This window comes from Poromitra crassiceps (assembly GCF_964638095.1).
Source record: "Poromitra crassiceps genome assembly, chromosome: 11".
Taxonomy (NCBI): domain Eukaryota; kingdom Metazoa; phylum Chordata; class Actinopteri; order Beryciformes; family Melamphaidae; genus Poromitra; species Poromitra crassiceps.
Genome location: NC_139643.1, coordinates 34914746 through 34938136, shown reverse-complemented (window position 1 = coordinate 34938136; position 23391 = coordinate 34914746). Strand labels below are relative to the sequence as shown.

Here is a 23391-nt window from a genome sequence, read left to right as displayed (position 1 = left end):
TTTTAACCTGACAACATTCCTTTTTCAGGCTTTGCTAATACAATAGCCGACAGGAAATAAGATACGGTAGGTTCCCTAGCAACACAATTCCACGAAAACAGTCTATACGCTTCTCAGTCTCTGGAAGGATAATATCGCATTCTATTTCATTGAATTCCTTTGCCCCACAGAGAGGAAGAACGCTTCCACTTTGGTTTGATCGTTGAGATAAACATTGAAGCACAATAACATGGTGGCCATTATAAACACAAGTATAATTCAAGTCTATTCAAACAATAAAAACAACAACAATCAAACAATTAAAAATCCTATAGAAAATGTGAATCATCTATAGGGGTTCCAGAACTTTTCGTGTAGAGGAAGAGGACCCACTACTATATGCATTTCATATGCTTTTGTCCCAGGACACCCCATGTGAGATGATACCCCCCCCCCCCCCCCCCGCCCCCCAGTTTGATATGTCCAAACTTTACACAGAACTAGGACCTCCTATCAGAACCCACATAACAGTAATATGCAGGTGGGGTGACAGCAAGGAGTGAAACCTATATAAAAGTCATCCTCTGATTGTGCTAAACTCAATTTCACAAATATGTTCCTTTTATTGATTCAAGATTGAATCAGGGGGGGGGCATAATTGTGAAATCAAACTATACTATTTCTCGTTTTGCTGGGGGTGTTAGGTGACACCCAATTTGGGGGACATCAGTGTGTGTGTGTGTGTGTGTGTGTGTGTGTGTGTGTGTGTGTGTGTGTGTGTGTGTGTGTGCGTGCGTCTCAGTGTGCGTGTGTGTGTGTGTGCGTGTGTCTCTCACTCAGTGTGTGCGTGTGTGCGTGTGTGTGTGTGCGTGCGTGCGTGCGTGCGTGTGTGTGTGTGTGTGTGTGTGTGTGTGTGTGTGTGTGTGTGTGTGTGTGCGTGTGTATGTGTGTGTGTGTGTGTGTGTGTGTGTGTGTGTGTGTGTGTGTGTGTGTGTGTGTGTGTGTGTGTGTGTGTGTGTGTGTGTGTGTGTGTGGTTGCCCACAGTGTGGTGTGCTGCAGTCAGCTCCTCGCCGTAGTTGACTAAACTACATGGACATTAGCGGGCGCAGCGGCACAGCCACCGAGCCACAGTGGATTTAAACACGGCATGCTTGTCTCCAGAAACGACCGTGTGTGAGCAAATAGACCAAGTTTCCGCGCCCCGGCAGTCAGAGCGTTGCAGCGGTGTGCTCCTGGAAAACACACCGGGAAGGCTTTGGGAAACTCAGTGCATTGTGTCAGGCAGGGAGAGCTCGGCGGGAATGGCTTCATCTCCGTGCGGCAACACTAACTTTGATTCCGGGCTGGAAATCAAAACGCGCTCGGTGGAGCAGACGCTTATTCCGCTAGTATCGCAGGTGAGTTGTATTGTGGAACACACAAACTTTATGTCTCATCTCTGCCCAGTTGACGAGTTAAGGCGTTTTATGTTTGCCGAGCTCAGGGCACTTGAAACGGTGTCCCAGGCTCTGGCTTCACAACAACGGCTCTGTTCACAAACATGAGGCCAACTTTAATCCTTGTAGGGAATAACTGTTCACACTAGTTGGGTTCATTGGGTTACGCTGATTACAGTTATTATACTGAGACATTAACGGCTACTATGTTTCCCTCTTGGTCAACTCATGCTGCGCCTGTCACGTGTTTGGAGAGTCTGCGTTGTTGTTTGAGTTGTTACATTGTAACGACATTATCATCAATATAGGATCATGCATGTTATTTCACACTACAAGTTCTCTAGAGAAATATTATCAAACTTTTCACATCCATGAAGATTGATGAAGCATTTGAGAAGGTGTTTTGTTGTTGGTAGGCAGGATTTGGTACAGTAGGCTACATAGCCTACATAACTATACTCTAGTAGGTGAGGCGGTAGGAGTAGGGGCAACGCAACCTGTGAGCAGATCCGATTTGCTTAACACATTTCCTCATTCTGCGAACTTCTAGTCAGTGGAACAATAATGTGAGTGAAATTAAACTTCTTCATCTGGCTGGAAACACCCTGGAACCATGGTGGTCCTCAGACCCCCCATTTGGATTCTAGAGGGTGTAAAAGTTTGCACCGAACGGAGTCGAGTGTTCCCCTTTGCTAGTCCTGAACAGCACTGACCCCTACCTCCTCTAATTGGGCCACTTGTGTTTTGTTTTTCAATAAACATGTGGAAGATGAAAGACCCACTTATTTAAAAGAATAAGGTAGGCTATAGGTCAATGGATGAATGCATTTATTATTCTGGTCTGGTGCAACAATAACCACTGCAAACTGCAGGTCTGTTTCCACTTATTTTTCATCCAATCATGTAACATTTAGGCAGTTAATTTCCATTTTCAGCAACAATATCAGATCGCTCAATTTACAAAGCCTCTGCTTTATTAGGAGCTCCATTGTATTTCTATTGGGCTGATTTCCAGCAAGTCACATGGGACAGGGAGGGGAGGTGGGCTGTGTTGCTTGAATAGGGAAGTGACTGCCAGTATAAATGCTAATTTCCCCTTGTTGTGCAGGAGGCTGAGGGTCAGAGAGAGACCTGTAAATGCTCTGTTGTTTGGAAGAGAGAGGCACGGCACCGGTGGGTTAACAGAGCCCGGGACAATACCGTGATGAAGGGTCCCTGCTGTTGTCAGCCACCCCCTGTTCCCCCCCCCCCCCCCCTCCTATGCCGCTGGCTCATTAGAAAGATACAAAAGTCAACCCCGTGCTGAATGGATGTGGTTTGGAATCATGAGAGAAGATCACGTGTGCTTTCCATGCAGGCTTTTCATTTGGCACTCATTCTGTCTACACTTTATTTGTTGTAGTATCTTTGTCATGTTGTAGTATCTTTGTCAGACTTTCTGCTTCAGATCGATGGGAAACAGAGAGTGCAAGAATGTATGAATCCTATAGGTGTGGTTATAACTGTTCTGCCGTATTCACAACAGCAACTATAGGAGAAGGGAAAACAATCACTTTTGATGTGTTGCACGAATACAATACACCTGCCATACTCTAGATTGTCCTTATCTATTATTTATGCTGCGTCAAACTTCTTGGGGTGTTTTTCTGCTTCAGCTACAAGACTATAAGATTGGCTGTGGCTCAAGTTCGCTCCAATCTATATATCGCATAAAACAACAATGTGTAATGCCATTCAATATATTGCCATTCTATTCACCGTTGCACAGTGGTCTTCAAGGACGTAATGTTTTGTCAACTTTGTCTTTGTCAGTGTGTGAGGCATGTCCCCATAGCAACAGCTCTCGGCCATGCTGAAAGACAGACATTTCTTCACACCGGTGACTCCATAATGGGATATTTCTGTTGTCGTGGTCACTGTGACGTCATCATGGCTACAGTCACTCATGTCACCTCCCCCCCTGCTGTGGGTGCTTTTCATTGTATGGAGATCGGAGATTGTGGGAGGCTGTTTTGTGTGACTCTTCGGCTTCAGGAGGTGTGTGTGTTTGTGTGTGTGTGTGTGTGTGTGTTTGTGTGTGTGTGTGTGTGTGTGTGTGTGTGTGTGTGTGCATGTGCATGGTCATGTGTTGCAGCAGGGGTCATTAGATAACAATCAAGGAGGAAATGAAAGAGCCGTGTCAGTGGGAAAAGTCTGTGTGTGTTGTTGGAGAACGTTATTGTGTTGTGCACTATCCTCTTCTGTATCATCCTCTCCTCTCCTCTCCTCTCCTCTCCTCTCCTCTCCTCTCCTCTCCTCTCCTCTCCTCTTCTTTTCTATTCTCATTTTCTCTCTTTTCTGCTCCTCCTCTCCTCTCCTCTGCCATCCTGCTTTACTGTAAGATGTTGATCTCCTCAGGCCTCTGTTATCAGCTTCACTCCCACCAGGGTGTAATTATAGGCCTGGGAGACTCCCGGCCCAGTGCTGTGCACACACACACACACGCACGCACACGCACACGCGCACGCGCACACGCACACGCACACACACACACACACACACACACACACACACACACACACACACACACACACACACACACACACACACACACACACACACACACACACACACACACACACACACACACCCTTCTCTTTTCATGCTCCCATGTCTTATAGGCTGTTTGTGTGTATGTGCCTGTAGTATATCTTATTGCGGTGCCTGTCGTTCTGTCACCTTCATGCGCAGCAGCACTGCCGCCACTCTGACGTGTTGTAATTGATGTGTTTGTCTGAGTGTGTCTCTCAGCCTGGTTTCCACCTGGCTCTTCTCTGGCGGCGTCCTCCATCATCCTGACCGTTCACTCCGCCCTTTTCAGGACAGGAGGAACCTTTTCCTCTTCCAGCAGAAGCACTTTGCTCCTCTTTTGAATTCACTAAGGTGCTTTTTACTCCACCTCCTTTGCGGTTGTTGTTTCCATACCAACAGAGTTGTGTTGTTGCGAGGGCCATCACGGTGAACGTAATGCATTGCTTTAACGGGCAGCGCACCACAGAGAGAGAGAGAGAGAGAGAGAGAGAGAGAGAGAGAGAGAGGAAGCTAGCAGAGCGTGTTTGCTGTTATATACAGTATACCTGTGTGATGTGGTCGTAATCAGCTGGGAGGCAATTAGAGATAATCTGCCTCCTTTTTCCCTGACATCCGATGACTCTTTTGAAGTGGTGATTAGTGAAATAATAGTTCTGTTTGTGGGTTTGTATAATTGAGGCGTGCTCCTAGTGAAAACACATCAGCCCTGCATGTCTGGGTGCGGTCACGGTGGTCTCCCGGCTCCACGAGGTGTGAGGATGTTGTTTTGAGGTAAAGTCTTGTGGGAAGGAATCGACGCTCGCAAAGTAAAATACCTGCGACTTTGATCAGATCGGCGAACATGTAAACACATGTGACACGCGAGCCTTGGGATTACATATAGTTGTGCTGCTGGCGGCTCCGTCATTTTTCTGCAGGGCTAAGCCAGGAGGTTCTTCAAAGATTTCCCGCTATAATTGGGTCCAGAAAAGCCGTTCTCTGTCCAACTCTGTTAGCGTCGACTTTGTCATGCTCCCCGGGGGGGAGTTTTGCCTTCTGAAGTGCTAAAAGAAAACGACGGCGGGTAAAAAAGCATTTCCCCGTTCATTTTGCTCACAAACCTGGATTGAAACGGCACATTTATCCCAATAAGGCCTCCACGGCAGAACATTCACATTTTGTCAGGTCACTTATTCGGCAAACAAAATGCTGATGCGAAAACTGCTCAGTAAACATACTTTTCACTCGACAACTCGGCGAGCAGCACCGTGACTCTCATCTCTGCTGGTGGAAATGTCGTGAGTGGAGTTTTATTGAGATAGGAGGTGGCGTTCCAGGCTAATGTGGCCGAGTGACATGATGACAAACGTGCAGGTAGTGAAGTTGTTCTTTCTACCCGGACAGACAGACAGACAGACAGACAGACAGACAGACAGACAGACAGACAGACAGACAGAGAGACAGACAGACAGACAGACAGACAGACAGACAGACAGACAGACAGAGAGGCATTAGCGGTGCCGACGAGCCCGAACCGATCTGCTTCCTCCAGCCAGATGATGATAATGAAGATGAATGGTCCTGAAGCTCCAGGCTGGAACCACACGACCATTTACTCTGCACCACAAGCATGCATGCGTGTGCTTACACGCACGTCGCACGCACTGACCAAAACACACACATACCTCTTGGGAAGGGGACAAAATAGGCCCGTGTTTGTGTGTGTGTGTGTGCGTATGTGTGTGTGTGTGTGTGTGTGTGTGTATGTGTGTGTGTGGCACGAGGATTGCAGTGCGGTTGGCCTGCCTGTGTATCTGCATGCATACTTTGGGATGTGAGAATGTTTGCTCACGGACAACAGAAAGGAAATGACTTTGTGCTGCATGTATGTGAGGTTGTGTGTGTGTGTGTGTGTGTGTGTGTGTGTGTGTGTGTGTGTGTGTGTGTGTGTGTGCGGGAGGAGGGTCCGTGTGTGGTCCCCTGCGTTTTGCGCGGGCGGTGGTACATTGTGCCAGCGTGACGTGTGGTCCTATCAGCAGCAGCACGGAGGCCTCGACCGGCACAACAACACCGATAACACATTTCCACAGTCCGCTTCAGACCGGCTATTTGAGCCCACCATTTCTCACCACCTCCATCTTCATTCATTCATTCATTCATTCATTCATTCATTCATTCATTCATTCATTCATTCATTCATTCATTCAGCCATCATGTCTTAGCACAGATGAGGCTGCAGAGTGAATGGTTTGGTGTTTTTGTCACTGGATCCATTAGCTCTAGCATCACATAATGAGTCATAATGAGCCTGATGCACATTGTTGAGTGAATGAGTAGCCAGCGTGCTCAGTAGCAGGCAGCATACAGCTCAACAGTCATGTGACCTTTCTTGCCCCAGAAGTGAATTCCCCACTCATTTTCTCCATAGACATTTCGAAAAATCCTCATATAACGAGTTTTAAGGCTAGAATCGACTAGGCAACCAGTCTTCCAGAGAGTCGTGAGTGACCATAAAACATTTCACTTTTCAGCAAAAACAACAAATAAAAGCGCGGAGGGATTTTTTTTCCCCTCTAATTTTTTTCCTGCATTTATTTGTTGTTTTTGCTGAAAAGTGAAATGTTTTATGGTCACTCACAATGCTCTGGAAGACTGGTTTTCTAGTCCATTCTAGCCTTAAAACTCGTTATATAAGGATTTTTCAAAATGTCTATGGAGAAAATGAGTGGGGAATTCACTTCTGGGGCAAGAAACGTCACATGACTGTCGAGCTCTAAGCACCCCGTGTCATCTAATGCAGAATGGATGGAAACACACTCGACTCCCTCCTCTCTCTCTAGTCAAGTGGAGGCATTAGCCAGCTTTGTCCAATCATGGAATTCAAGTTCACTTACACTCGCCCCCCCATCCCCCCATCCCCACCCCTCCTAGTCCATTCTTCATTCCATTCTGCTTCTCCCGCACTCTGGCTTTCGCTCTCCCTTTACTCACTCTCTAACACACACGCACACACACACGCACGCACACACACACACACACGCGCACACCCACACACACACACACACACCCACACATACACACACACACACACACACACACACACACACACACACACACACACACACACACACACACACACACACACACACAGACGTGTGGCAGCTTGGTATGACCAGTGTTTGCCCCTCGCCTTCCCTCTTGCACTCGTCCCACCACTACTATCAAGGGAGTCATTACAGATCGCTGTTCTTTTTAAGTGCCGATAAAAGGCTCTGTCTCAGATGTCGATCCGTTGACCTCTCTCCAGCTAATATACTTCCAGACTAAGTGTGTGTGCGTGTGCGTGTGCGTGCGTGTGTGTGTGTGTGTGTGTGCGTGCGTGCGTGACGTGTGTATGCCCGGATCCTTCAAATAACCTAGCTTAGAGAGGGATCAGCGAGAACAACAGGGTTAACCTAATGGTGCAGAAGCTATCTCCCCCTCAGCCATTGAGGTTATCTGAAGGCTGCAGCTAATAGTGATAACCACTCTTAATTGTCTGAAGCAAGCCTCCTGCCTCTGACAGAGAGCCATGGCTGTGGCCCGGGGCCTTGATAAAGTATTGATTAAAACATCCCATGTTCCCGTTATCAAACGGCCTCCAGAGGCATTAGCAACAGTCTCATTGCTCAACGTCTCTGTCTCTGTCAACTAGAAAGTGGAAACTAAGCAATTTCAGGGCTCGCTTTTCTGAAAAGTATCTGAGCACTTAAGTAGTAAACACTTAACTCACAAACGTCAACTTTGACCATCAGCTCAATGTCATAATGGATGTGACCACTAACTAGCAGTGGAATAAAAAGATCTTGTCTCGCTTGCCTCAACTCTATGCTTAGGAAAGCAGGCCCCCCAGCATGGCTGACCAATGTGGGGCCCGCCGGCCAAACTTGGCCCTCACTCAATTTGTTTTGGCCCTCCATGGTCTTGGAGGGGGGGGGGGATATGTATATATATATATATATATTACTGTCTTTGAGAGGCTGTGACCGGCTCATTTCTAGAGCTAGCTTGATGATACTTTTACCACATGAAACTAGATGACATTGTTTAGATTTAGAATGTAAACTGTCTATAAAATAATATCATTTAATGTAATTTCACATTTCACATAACACAAACATTTATTTTTGGCCCACGGCCATCCATCCATTCATTTTGGCCCCTTCGTATAGGAAAGAATTTGGGCACCTCTGCGCCGCCGAGTGTTCTGAATCTGGTTCCCCCCGTTTCCCCCCCTGGTTCTCTGCCACATCCAGTCCAGATGGGGGTTGACTGTGAGCAGGTTCTGCGGGCCTGAGCGGGGTATCACTCACTCACAGCCCTGGATGTCTTGCTCAGTATCAAATGGCTCTCTGGCCCATTAGCAGCCTGTATTTATGTACTTACTTTATGGCGATGATGAGATGATGTGTGTCTGGCTGCTGCACACAGGAAGAGATCTCTATCAGTAGTAATGTGTTGTGTAGGTCAGTGTGTTGTGTTGTGTTGTGTTGTGTTGTGTTGTGTTGTGTTGTGTTGTTGTGTTGTGTGTAATGCAGTGTGTGGTGTTTTGTGTGGTGTCGTCCGGTCTCACTGACAGTGACAGCAGCACCCTCCCATGGGCTGGAACAGGTGCATAAATAAATACACGTCCTTGTCTGTACAAACGCATGGACAAGGACGCTCATACAGTGCATATAAAGACAAATCATTATGTCGACACACACACGCAATCTGACTGCCTGTGGGAAACGGCTTGGGAATACTTCTTTCTGTCAGTGTCTTTACAATCACTTTTTACAATGCTACCATCCGTTGACATTGGAGAGACAACCAAATATATACATTTCGACATAGCTAAGTGCTAACACACAACATACAATTTGGTCCGCAGACAATCTAACAATACACGGTTGGATCCATGGAGGGGAATGAGTGTGCACCACGCGACACGACCATGTAATTCATATGTACTGTAATGTGCCTGTGCATTTTCTGTAGCGCGCCGCGCAGTATAGCAGCACTATCGGCCTTTACAGCACTGAAAGTGGGGGCAGACACGCGCAGAGATGGACAGAAATGCAAAGTGCTAGAGTATATATGCCTTCAGGGAGGAGATATGAGTATGACAGAACAGCCCACTTACAGTAATGATATAATAAGTATTCTCTCTCTCCCACTCCTCCTGTGTTGCATTGCCAGCTATATATCTATATCTATATTGTACGCTGCCTGGCCAACCACACACAAACAGATCAGCATGTGGCACAGTCTGTCTGGCAGGCATCTATTTAGTCTCCCATGCCTGGCTCGGTGTAATTCCAGTCTTTAGCACAATGCCATAGACTGGCATAGCTGCAATGACACAGGCGCAGAAACAATTGTTCTCACTGTTGTTGTTGTTGGTGGTTGGACTCTCCACGCGAGTGCTATATTCTTGAAATATAATGAATGTCCATTTTCTGTGCAGACCAAACAGAATGATCTGACACGCATCCCATAGCTCTCAAAGTCAACAGGTGTGGTCCTCTCTCTCCAACTACTCTCTCCAACAGTGCTGACTGTACAACAGAGGAAGCCCTCGGTCTGGCTTGTACGTGTTAATTGCTTTCTGCCAGCGTCTTTGAACTTCTCCCCTCCCGATAATGAGTTCTTTTAAAGAGATGAGGTTTGACAAGACGGGACAAAGACGGTGTGAAGGAGAGAGGGACAGAGAGAGAGAGAGAAAGAGAGAGAGAGACACTGAGAGACACTGAGAGAGAGAGAGAGAGACAGAGTGAGAGAGAGAGAGAGAGAATGCGGAATACCAAACTTCTTATCTTCTCCCATTCTGAGTGGTTTGTTTCTCTCCACTTTCTGTGATATACCTTTTGAATATTTTGACAATTAGTATCACTGTTGTTCAAGAACTCTTCATTTGATCATTAGGGCTGCAACCAGCGATTACTTTCTTTATCGATTGATATCTAACAATTATTTGTTCAGTTAATCCAGTCTATAACATGTCAAATATAATAACAACTGCCCAGATCCCAAGTGATGGCTTCAAATTGTTTGGCCAGCTGCAAAAAAAAAGAAAAAAGAAATAAATGATTCGTATTTGATAATGATATAGAAATGGAGTAAATCTTAGCCTTTATGAAGTTGTAACCAACAAATCTTTGGTATCTTTACTTAAAATAAATGACTAAGGATTAATTGAACAAAATTAATTAATTAATTTTCTGTTGCGCGACTAATTAATTACATTTCAGCACTAGTAGTTATCATTTTGGCAAGGCTCTATAAATTATGCCTTGGCCAGTGTACCTTTTGCTAAGGTATTGGTTTTGCCACGATGAGGCTATAAAACCCAGTGGAGTAAAGTGTTAGGTGTGCGTTCAGAGCAGACACTGAACCCAGTGGAGTAAAGTGTTAGGTGTGCGTTCAGAGCAGACACTGTTAGGTGTGCGTTCAGAGCAGACACTGAACCCAGTGGAGTAAAGTGTTAGGTGTGCGTTCAGAGCAGACACTGAACCCAGTGGAGTAAAGTGTTAGGTGTGCGTTCAGAGCAGACACTGTTAGGTGTGCGTTCAGAGCAGACACTGAACCCAGTGGAGTAAAGTGTTAGGTGTGCGTTCAGAGCAGACACTGAACCCAGTGGAGTAAAGTGTTAGGTGTGCGTTCAGAGCAGACACTGAACCCAGTGGAGTAAAGTGTTAGGTGTGCGTTCAGAGCAGACACTGGACTCTTTGACTTCATCATGTTGTCAGCAGGGTGTTGGTGTGAGAAGAAGCTGCTGTAGCAGCTTGTTTGTATGCTCCCCACCTTGCCTCTCCTCCGCCCTGCACCATTTTCCAGTTTTGTTTTCCCGTCACACACCCCACTGTCTTGCTCCTGCCCTCCTTTCCTCCCAGCCTTCTGCTCACTTTCTCCTCATCTCTTCTCTCCATTTATCCCCCCACTTTCTTGCCTTCAATCTCCACTTTTCTCTCCAGAGAGTCCAATGTCCCTCTAGCACTCATTCATTATGCAGCCCACTGAAGACCTAGCCCGCGGCTACAGGTAGCGCACAGAGCTAAGAAGCCCCCCCCCCCCTCCCCCCTTGGCCATATCTCTCAGGATCCTACCTATATGCTGTAAACTGAGACATCATACTCAACCCTGCAACCCCACCCACCCCCCCACCCACCACCCCCGCTCCCCTCCCATCCTTTCTGAGGAACGGTGACGGGAACCGGCTCGCCCACATTTGCTTTCCCCTCGCAATGACATCCAATATCCAGCGATCAGCATGAGGGTAACACACACACACACACACACACACACACACACACATGCGCGCGCGCGAGAGGGTACTCTGACCATCTTTTGTCTGGCTGTGGCACATATCTCCGGGGGAATGTTGCCGAAGCTAATGCAGTGTGGAAAACACAGTTGTAAGAAGATAGGATCTTGAACATTGTGAGAAAGAACGCGTTGGTACCTACTGAGAATATAGTCCATATTTCATTTGAGCTTGATACTGATAAGATTGCGAGTTATGTGCTGCCTTTGCCTGTGCTTTTTGTTCAAAAATGCTGTGCAGGATAGTCGGTGTTGTGTTCAAAACACTTCTCTCTCGAGCAGGAGATTTAGGAGATAATAACTGTGAGGGCTGGATGCAACACTAGGAACACCTCTCTTGAAATTGTCTCAGTGTAACAGGCCCTGCTTGGAGTTTTGTTAGCTTCCTAAACTTCCCTCTGTGAGTGTAATTAGTTCCATCAATCATGTCCCTACTGAAGGCTCCTCTCAGGGCCTCTCAGTCAAGCACGCACAGTATGGAGGCTGAAACGAGCTCGTGAAAGCTAAGCCAATGCTTATTGTTAACTTTGAACAGGAGATATGATGGATGTGCTAATAACAAGTTATCCACTAACTAGTCTTGAAATTGTAAAGCCTAGTAATAATAATGACATATATCCTGCAGCTGGATCATAGCATTATGTATTATTATGAAGACAGAAATCCAATGTCCTCCTAGTTATAATCACCACTTGGATGGAGACTGACGCAAACAGCTTTTCCCAGTCGGTATTTACAGTATGTCCACGTCCAACATTACATATACGCGCCATTAGTCTATATTCATGCCTCCCTTATGACATTATATATGATGTTTAATCATGGTGTCTTGGACAATTGACCAGCTGTGGTATTGAAAAGTATTGATGATCTGTGATTGAAAAGTATAGATGATCTGTGATTGAATCATGATTTGATGCGACACAAATGTGCTCTCAGTGTCGTCACACATTTGTTATTGTCATAAACGGGACTATGTTCAAATCCAGTCCTGAGGATCCATTTTTGTCACGGAGCATTCCTCCCTGCTTTGAGCACAAGCCGATGACATTGTCTTGGGAGTGGGGACAGTGTGTGGGAGTCCTGTCACTATCAATGGGGACAGTGTGTGGGAGTCCTGGTCAGTATGGGGACAGTGTGTGGGAGTCCTGGTCACTATGGGGACTAGGGGTGGTAATCGCTGAGTAGCTCACGATACGATATCATCACGATACTTGGCCCTCGATAACGCTATTATCACGATACAGCGATACTGCGATAATCGATATATTGGAAGACGATACATCACGATACCTGTGTAACTGAAGAGAAAAAAATACCCCTAAAAGGCAAGAAGCAGGTATTATGTATTTATTAGCAGAATTGACATGAACTCTCTCAGAGTTCACTCACTCACTCATACCATTTTCGATACCACGGAGGAAAAGTTACACATTAAGTCTTTTTATTATTATTATTAAAACAAGAAAACCTATATAACCTACCTACCTATATAATTTATAAAAGTAGATATTAATGATCAAACATTTCCATTCATGTAGCCTACAGTATTTATGTTTTTGTTTCAACTACAAACATAAATAAACGTCAACTTGAAACTATGTTTCAACTACCACACACAGCATAATATTTTAGCCTGTTTATTAAAAAAATAATAATAATTAAATAAACATATCGATACTTGGTACCAGTGTATCGATAACGTATCGCAAGTGGAAATATCGCGATACCGTGAGGATCGATATTTTGTCCCACCCCTAATGGGGACAGTGTGTGGGAGTCCTGGTCAGTATGGGGACAGTGTGTGGGAGTCCTGTCAGTATGAATGGGGACAGTGTGTGGGAGTCCTGTCACTATCAATGGGGACAGTGTGTGGGAGTCCTGGTCAGTATGGGGACAGTGTGTGGGAGTCCTGGTCAGTATGGGGACAGTGTGTGGGAGTCCTGGTCAGTATGGGGACAGTGTGTGGGAGTCCTGGTCAGTATGGGGACAGTGTGTGGGAGTCCTGGTCAGTATGGGGACAGTGTGTGGGTGTCCTGGTCTGTTTGGGGACAGTGTGTGGGAGTCCTGGTCAGTATGGGGACAGTGTGTGGGAGTCCTGGTCAGTTTAGGGACAGTGTGTGTGGGAGTCCTGGTCACTATGGGGACAGTGTGTGGGAGTCCTGGTCAGTATGGGGACAGTGTGTGGGAGTCCTGGTCAGTATGGGGACAGTGTGTGGGTGTCCTGGTCTGTTTGGGGACAGTGTGTGGGAGTCCTCGTCAGTATGGGGAGGGTGTTTAGACATCGTGTCACTGTTTATGGGTGACTGGAGCCGGTGGGTGACAGCTGGGGGGCAGCCAGCTGAGAAACCCACAGCCCAGACTTCCACATGCGTGCGCGCACACACACACACACACACACACACACACACACACACACACACACACACACACACACACACACACACACACACACACACACACACACACACACACACACACACACACACACACACACACACACACACACCTATTAATAAGTTAAAGCTACTCTCACACCTTCTATAAATACACAGGTTCCGTTTTTCCTGGAGGTTGGAGCGTGTCTCTTGTCTGAAGGGTGGAGAGGAGCTGGCAGGGAGACGTCATAGACTTTGGATGTCAGAGTTGACTGATTGGGTTAATATACAATCAGGATATTCAATATGGGGGTGCTGCAGCCTGACTTCATCACATGTGTTTAGATTGGATCACTGGGTGTGTACATTAGGGGCGTGAGAGGAGGGGTGGCCTTCAGGAAACAGGGCTACTCCAAACACTTGAAAACATGGGTGTGTGTCATGTAGTGATTCTGAAATGCTTGTTCCATACACCCCCCCCCCCCCCCCCCCCCCCAGCATGAGTGAGTGAGAGACAGTCTGTGCCAGAGAGAAAGCGTGTGACAAGACAGATCCCATTATAAAGGCAGGGGGGCCGCATTCCTTCACAGGGCTCGCGTTTCCTGCTTCTGCTGTGTATCAGTCTGAATCTGTGTCTGCGTAGGCTTTATAGGGGGCATCGCTGCTGGGGTCACAGGTCAAAGTCTCAAAGTGTGAGACCTTTACACACACTATGCTGGCTGGTATGCAAGAGTTAGTGCCTCCCCCCCCGCCCCCTCCCAAGGGCGTGAACTTCGCCTGGCTCCGTTCACTCGCCGCTTCCATCAATGAATCATCATCGTGCTCCTCTGCTAACCCCCAGCGCCGCTAACGCTAACCCCCAGCGCTCAGGGTTTTGATGTTTGGCACGACACACTTCTCTGATTTATTGATGTAATCATTCACTTTTCCAACTTGCTTTCTTCTCAAATGTCAGCGGTGAGGCCTCCGAGAGCCTTCTCAGAAGTGCGTTTTATTTCCTCCTGGCGGAGCGTTTGTTTTTGCCCTTGGGATAGAGCACGCATTCATGTTGACTTTCTTCTCCACCTGAAATCTTATCTTCCCATCTCTGTCTTTTGAGTCTTGTTTTCTACGTATGTTAATTCCTTACATGTAACAACAAATGTTTATGTATTGTATAATATTCAAGTGTGCCATTATTCCTATTCAATCTAGTAATAATGTAATATTTTTAATTTGAGTATAGAAGGTGATTCCTATTCGTGTGATGTTTTTGTCCCTCTGTTGTTTGTTAGAGGACCGCAATGGAAATAAGCCAATGGCTTTATTGTGTTTTTTTATCCTCGGTGATTGTCTGTGATTCCCTGTCTCTTTGTTGACATTTCACCAAATAAAGTCAATCAATCAATCAATCAGTCTTTTGAGTGTGACTGTGTGCGAGGGCAAACTCCGCGCTGACACCGTCAGGCTCCCCCTAGAGGAGAAGAAAGACGCTTTCATGTGACACTCCAGTTTTGATTTCGATTTGACCCTCAATAGGCACGAGTCAGCAACAAAGCTCCATTTTTCCTTATCACTTTGTCTCTTCATTCAGCAAAAAAAATTATTACTTTAGAGTGCCAGCCAATGTTTTGGCGTGTGTATTAGCCCAGGGATCTCGCTAACTGGCACTGCAATCATTGCTCTCTTTCAGCAGAAACATGCTAGCGCGCTGTGGGAAGCTGCCACAGAGGCTGGTTAAGCCACTTTCACACACTGTTCACCACACACTATTATTTGTCCATTACTCGTAATTACGCGTCATGAAGACTGATGGGATGTTTTGGAGGCTGACTTTTGGCAGGCAAGCGAGGATTATCCTGGAGGAGGACTTCATATAATTACCCAGGCATCAAACGCGACTCTGAAGACGACCTGAGGGGGGCGACGTGCCAAAGGCGAGCTGGCTTGTTGTGCTTGTATCTTTAAAGCGGGCTTCATGCAACGTCGGCCGCAGCCAAGAAAATGATCAAGGGAGAGAAATGGTGATTTTGAGTAATGGCTGCTTCGTGTCAGTGTGGTCTCCAGCCATTCCCGACCCAAGTGACGGAACACCTCGGGAATTTTGGCCACTGCAGATAACAGAACTTTACAGATAGGTGGTAGTGCTACGTTGTCAGTACACGCTGTGCCAGTATCTGATCTGACTCAATGCGTCCTCCATCATGGCTTATTGCTGTTCCCCGAGAAATGTCAAAGGAGTTAACACTGGCACATTACTCACAGGGTGTTGCTTTGTGAGGCTGTTTTTACAAAGCCCCGTGATGATGATGATGATGATGATGATGACAGGATGCAGACTCTAATTGTCCTGATTGCTCTGGGCCGGGCTCCCATTGTGGTCGGGTCTGAACGTCGCTGGGTGATAATGGGTTTGGCGCTGGATCTCCGACAGGTCTGCGGCATCGATTGACACTCTCACAGAGCCAGCTCCCTGAGGTGCTACTACAGTATATAGGTGCTCATCAATCTTTACTGGCGGCCCAGCAGATCCTTACTGAGATAAGCAGGGAGGAGAATGAAGAATACAATAGGGCCTCGCCGCGAAGTGGAGTCTGCCCTTTTTCAAGTGCTTTCGTATCAAGTTTCCACTCTACACGAAGAAACCATGGAGGGGGATCATCAAAGTTTGGAGTCAGATAGCGAGAAGAACAAAGCGGGAACATCGCTGTGGGCCATGTTTCATGTGGTTCAAGCCAAGGTGTTCAAAGAGAAATGATTTGTTACAGTCTCATGCAAAATTCTTTACCTTTTCCCCTCTTGTCTCTTTTGAATGTGCATCATCTCACAAGGTGAGACGGACCTGAATTATTCAACTCGGAGGAGAACATTGTTTTCATGGTTGATTTTGGTGGAACTATTTGCGCTGATATCCAGTACAGCACAGTATTCAGTATTATGACTGAAGTTGTTCATTCCAACCTTTGGTCTGATCATGCAAACCAATAACACACCGTGTAAAACCCTCAATGAAATTTAATTTAATTGAACTAAATTTAATTTAATTTAATGCAATTTAATTTTATATTATTTTATTTTATTTTATCGTATTTTGTTTTTCTTGCCTTTGTGTTTGCTCTTCTTGGGCTGTAGCCACTTATCCAATAGAATTTCATGAACAGAGTTATCCTATTACAGAGCTCACTAATCAAATCTTAGTCACTTAGTTAAATGAAATAAAAGCTTCCTTTATGAGCCAAGCTATTTAGTAAGTTCTGAACTTCAACTTTCCGTTCCATCCACAGTTGCCAGCAGCCAGTCAATGGAGAGATCGGAGACCTCACATGTAGATGTAATATGTGATGTGATGTCTCACTCTCTCGCTTTGTTATTTCCTCGCCAAATTAAACAACTGCCATGTTCTTGTAAAAGCCTTATTCTAAGCCGCTAAAGTACGAAGCAGACGAATCCCCTGGTCTTCTTACGGAACAAAGAGCCCAGTGTAGCCTGGAGAAAGGTGTAACTGCATACGGTGTATATTTACAGGTGGGTGGGATCTGATCGGCATTGCCTCGCTGTCTGGGCTGGAGTGGGAGATGTCTTTGATATAGAATCTTGGATGTTTTGCGAAAACTTTCCTAGATCAAAGATCTCTGTGCTGTCAGGCTGGCCGCCTCCATCTTGCTGTGATAACTGTTAGAGGCACAATAAAAGAAAGAAACTCGTTTTAAAGAATAGATGACAACACATTTCATTTTATTTTCATTTTTTGACTGCTACATAAAGAAAAAAATGTGTGCTGTTAGTATCTAAAGTTCTTTCAGTCTGGGATACGATTATTCTCCACTTAACACATTATGTTAGACTATAATTCTTTTAAATTAAATAATACATTTTCTAGGGTAGTGAGATTTTAAAGCATTATATTTGACATCTCCATCTGCCATTTGAGATCAGTAAACAGATACATTTGTCAGTTAGTCAGTGATGTGAAATAGTTTGACCCTGCAGGAGAGATTGAAGTGGAGTCAGTGGTATTCAGATGCCAGAGGCCGACCACTCCAGGTGCATCAGCGTCATCACCACCCACACACACACACACACACACACACACACACACACACACACACACACACACACACACACACCGCTAGACGCAAGTTGAGCTTCTCTCTCCTCCTCTTTAAATAGAAGGGCATGGTAAGCACATACTTTTCAATAAATGAGATGCTCTCTGGCAGAGCAGTGTGTGTGTGTGTGTGTGTGTGTGTGTGTGTGTGTGTCATCATGGCCAAATGTGGTCCTGGAGACACCTATATTGTAGTGGGAACTAAACACAGAAAAGCTGTTTTGGGTACTTTGCCAGGTAATTATGTCTGTCTGTCTGTCTGTCTGTCTGTCTGTGGACAGATGTTGTGAACGTGATAGCGTCAGAACTGTGCAAGATGCAGTCACAAAACTTTACAGACGTGTAGTTGACATCAAAATGAAGGCTGGGTTCGAAAATAGACGTGATCCGAGCAAGTGCAAGCACTGCAAGTGATGTATGGGGAGGGGTTCTTTGATCAGCAATAGATTTTCACTCATAAGGTTCTTCATAGGGAGGCTTCTTGGTACCTCGATGCTCGATCTTGTTTCTGAGTCACTGTTTTCCCACCAGCGAGAGTCAAAGCTTTCCAGGAACAACAACAGGTGACAACAGAGTCAAAGCTTTCCAGGAACAACAACAAGGTGACAACAGAGTCAAAGCTTTCCAGGAACAACAACAGGTGACAACAGAGTCGAAGCTTTCCAGGAACAACAAGGTGACAACAGGACAGGAGCTTGACTGTGTCACGGACCGGTGTGGCACTCTTTAAACCGAGGAGATCAATTCCCTCTGCCTGCCTCCTCCATCTTGGTTAACCTTCGGTCATCATGGTTAACGAAGCAAAGATTGATCCATCATCCACTCACTGCCGTGTTGTGTTTGTCTGCCCCCCAGGAAGGAGCGGTGACTCAGAGATCACTCACTCACACTGTCTGACCTCATCTACCCCCCCTTCATGTCACTCTTTACTGGAAGAGAGCATTTTTATTTTTTCCCCCCAGAGTTTATTGCTGCTTTATTAGATGGGGGATGGAGAGACCGGATATGAGATACATGATATGACCCATGATGACCTGACATGATGGTCGGGTCAAGAGACATGAAACATATAACATCACGAGCACGGGGGGACTGAGAAGAGATCATTCTCTGACCATATCTATCAGTCCTCTCATCTGTGCCTTGTTTTTCTCTGTCTGCTGTCTGCTCTCTTACTGTATATGCCCTCACCCATTCTCTCCTCTATCTCTCCATCACGCCTGCCTGACTGTCTGTTTTTCCTCGCAGGTTTATCAACCTCTCTTATCTGGTTCCTGTGATGGGCTTCCTGCTCCTCATATCAGCCTGGCTGAGTACACTGTAGCAATGCTGTGTTTTCAAGAGGACTTCTGTGTTACTGTCAGTGTGTGCGCTGACAATCCAGGTCGGGGGGGGGGGGGGGGGGGGGGGGGGGTGGGGGGGGGGGGCCATAGAAACCAGACACACCTTACTTTATTGCAGTGAGTAATGCAGCCCATTATCTCTGGAGTAAGACTTGTGTGCGCACGGGAAGCAAAGCACTTCCCTGCACATCCTTTTGACGCGTTATGAAGAAAAGATCAACGTTTGAAATAGAGATTGATTTGAAAGGGATCGTCACAATTCGTCATGCGGCGCCTGGCTCAGGTCAGAGTGACTCTTGAGAGCTTTGTGCCCAGCATAGTCGCTGGGCCTACTTACCACTTGATGGATTTCCCATTACTTTGCGACAGCCATGATGGAGCACCAGGTAGCACGCAGCCTTTTCTGCTCGGCTTTGAGCTTTTCACTCGCTTTTATGCGTGAAAACGCTGCCCTGCTGTGGCGCGTGAAGTGAACGCTACGCCAGACTGATGCCAAGTCACAGAGATGAGAACTTCTCTTCATGTGATACACTCACAAAAATGTCATCAAGAAAGATTGGGCCATACTTCCTCCAGCTCTTCATTTGGAGATCAGTGATTCATTTGGTTTCAGAGAACATGTAAACATTTGAAGGACCGATGCCAGGCAGTAATGCCAGGCAATAAGTTTGGTTATATTTGTCGTTTATTTGACATTGAATGGTCCCATGGAAAATATGAGCAGTTATTTGTCTGTTTACTGTGTGCTCTTTACACCCCCTGAAAGTTTCAGCTCGATCGCACGTAAAACGGCATAGCTGTGGCTGGCACAAAAATTTAAACAGACAAACATTGCCCACTTGTTCCCTTTTATAATAGGATATTTCTAACATTTTACTTCCAGTAGTATTGCGCTATATTGCCTTTAAAGAAATCGACTTTGTTTTTTAATTTAATTTAATTGTTTCCTGGCCAAAAAAAGCAGGAGTACTTGTATGGTAAGCATTAAATATAATTTTGATTGATTGATTCAACGTTAAATTGATTCAAGTGCTTTGTCTAGCCAATGGCGGACGGCCTATCAAAACACATCTGCGTATTTCATGATATATTTGGGGTTGGAGGGGCGATACTCACTGCAGTGCAGCAGCACTGGCTGTCGTCCCTCCATGTTGCGACAAAAGCTGGAGCGTTTCTTTGACATGGTGCCCCATCATGGTGAGTCATCGTGCAAGCAGCCCGGAGCAAAACATTTCAGCTGACAACTTACTTAGGGTGTACCCACCACCTCAGCTTTACATAATGGCAGACAGTGTCACTGACACCTGTCTCAGCGTCTCTACAGCAACCAGAGCAGAGAGGACAAATCACTTCATCCCTCTGACTCTCTGTCCTCAGCTAGCACCGTCCAAGGTGCTGAATTCAAAACCCCCGTCCTTCTCACGGCACAAGTAACAAGTGTAAACAAGTAAATAAAGATATCATGAAATTTTAAAAGAAATACGCTTGCAGAGAATACGGAAGTAGGAGACGTAAGTGGAAAGTTACTGCATAATGTATGCTCCCCGTCTGGTTCCTCAGCAAAGTAGAAGGTGAGGGCAGAGAGGAGACTATTAGAGCATGGAGAGCCTGGTGGGTGTAGGTCTCAAGGGCACAGGTGAGCTGCTGCCCCAGGGTGCTCTCTCTCTCTCTCTCTCTCCCTCTCTCCCTCTCTCTCTCTCTCTCTCTCTCAGTATCACATGTTGACCCCCCAGTATATATAGTCACCATGCAGGTACACTGGAGAAGGGTCAGGTGAACAGGTGAGCCGGCTAGAGGGAGTTTCACTTCAGTCACGTTGTCTTTGGGGGGCGGGGCCTATCTCTCCTCTCCTTGGTTGACCCCCTCCCCGTCTCCCTGTCTTTCTCTCTCTTTGTCTCTCTCTCTCTCTCTCTCTCTCTCTCTCTCTCTCTCTGTCTGTCTCTGTCTCTCTCTCCCACCCACCTCCTACCCGGAGAATGACGTGTGCAAAAAGGAATGAAAAGAGGTATTGTGCTCTTTTGAATGCAAGCCGTGTGTGTGTGTGTGTGTGTGCGTGCGTGTGTGTGTGTGTGTATGTGTGTGTGTGTGTGTGTGTGTGTGTGTGTGTGAGTGTGTGTGTGTGAGAGAGTGTCAGTGGCTCGCTGCACTAGGATCGGACTACCTTTTCTGCACGCTAGCGCTCTGCAGCTATGCGGACACCGAGGCCTATTTTAACCAGCGTCATATTTACCAACCTGCAACCTCCCCATATTATGTCAGCTCCCTTAAGAGAGGAAGTCCCCCCCCCCCCCCCCTCACACACACACACGCACACACACACACACACACACACACACACACGCACACACACACACACACACACACACACACACACACACACACACACACACACACACACACACACACAACACACAGCACACAGCACACAAAACTACACACTATAGGTTTTGACCACAACAATGGCATAACTCACAGTTAAAAACACTCCCCCCCCTCAGAGTCAGAGGCTACATTCCAGCATTCATACTGGTGCACAAATCGTTTTATTCCCTGTTTAATATAGATTTTGGAAGCCAGCCTAGGAATATTGCACTTTATAAGACATTGCTTCATGGGGTATTGGAACGGAGCCCAGCACCATAATATACTGTGTCAACTCTACTAGCATAGCAGCTAGACTGCACCATCAATACAGTGTGTGGCCTCTCTCACTGCAGTATGTGGAGGCATGCGGGAGAGAAAGCCTGGCCAGTTCTGACATAGTTCATCATCAAAATGGCTTACATTTATATCTCCATAGAAAGCGAACAAAACAACTAAAAGCCCAGTGTGTTTTTACATCTTTTATAAACATTTACGTCATGTGTTTCTTTCAGCTCCCAGTTCAGCAAAAGGTGCGTCTCCAACAAACTGTGCGTGTCATTCTGCTTCAATGAAGCGACAAGATACTCTCTGCTGTTGGTTATTGTTTAGTTTGGGGTAGTTCATACACACTGGACACTGCTAAGTGATTCTTCATCAGCTTTCTAGCTGCTAAGGGTTCACTCTGCAGCCTGTCCAAATTCCAATCATGGAAGTTTGAAACCCTCATTGGTGTTTTGCTTGCACCTGTGTTTACCCTGCCTTTTTGACACAAAATGGCCCCCGTGAGAAGGGTCTATTGCAGGGCATGGTGGATTATACCAAGGCCAAGAGGCCAGTCCCGTGGATGCCCTGGCTTGTCGTGGCCGTAATGCCCCTTCTTTTTTCCCCCTCAATATTTTATTTTTCAATGCTTTTCATAGCACAAAAACAAACAATTGAAAAAGGTCTCAAAGGAAAAAATATATATACATACATACACCACGTAATCGCGTGTTTACCAGCCATGTAAAGTGCTTATGTGCTTGTCAGAGATGTTTTACATAGGATCCCACACAAGGGGGCCACGGGAAACCACCCAGGCAAGTCGCCCGTCACCCCCGTAGCCTCGTCAAGGTAGGCCAGAAATGGGTCCCAAACAGCCGGAAATCTCCCAGGTGAGTTAATCCTCAGGAACCTGAGTCTCTCCGTTCGTACAACCGAGGTCATGTCCACCAGCCACAGCTGAGAGGAGGGTGGAGAGAGGGACTTCCATTCCGGCAGTATGAGTTTCTTGGCGACGATCATCCCCTGTGTCAGAGAGACTGCTGCACAGCCGTAGGAAGGAGCAGAGAGGATTCAGAGCAGCTGAAGATGGTTGAAGGGTTATTTTATAGGCCTCAGAGTACCAGTCAAATATTTTGGCCCAGAATCCGGACAATGAAGGGCAGAACCAGAAAGCATGGGACAGTGTGCCCTCTGACACCGTAATGCCTCTTCTAAAATCAACATACCTGCAAGGCCAGTTTGACACGATGCCCTTGAACTGACCATTGTGCCTTTAAAGCAAAGTTGTGCATTTCCTCATTAAAAACGCAGCAAATAAACCAAAAAAACTCTTATCGGATAGCAGTAACCTGCGTATGAGGCGTTTAAGGAACATCAGTAAATTGTAGACGCTGTGAGGCTGAGGCCCTGCGCATTTTGCACGAGTAAATAAATATACTTAATGTATGTTCTGTCTGTCTAGCTTGGTCTTTGTCTTTCTAGTTGTCTTCCACGTCCATCACTTTCTCTATTTGTATCCAGTGACATAAACGTGTGCTGTAGCCCTCTCCTCTCCTCCGCTTCTCTACTTGCCAATCAGTGGGTGTTATCCCTCCCTGGCATCTTGTGCGTGTCTCACACTGGGAATTGAGTATCCATTCCGTGG

At 46.3% G+C, this 23391-nt stretch overlaps 1 protein-coding gene across 1 annotated transcript in view; it reads left to right on the top strand.

The window, feature by feature from the left end:
* Positions 1-1281: 1281 nt before the first annotated feature.
* The window catches only part of ctnnal1 (catenin (cadherin-associated protein), alpha-like 1), a gene marked incomplete at its 5' end in the record, with an annotated part of 60967 nt that continues 38857 nt past the window's right edge, over positions 1282-23391 (top strand). The window contains one exon of the mRNA XM_083645994.1: positions 1282-1377. Within this exon, the coding sequence (XP_083502120.1) occupies positions 1282-1377 (96 nt within the window). The remainder of the gene's footprint in view (positions 1378-23391) is intronic.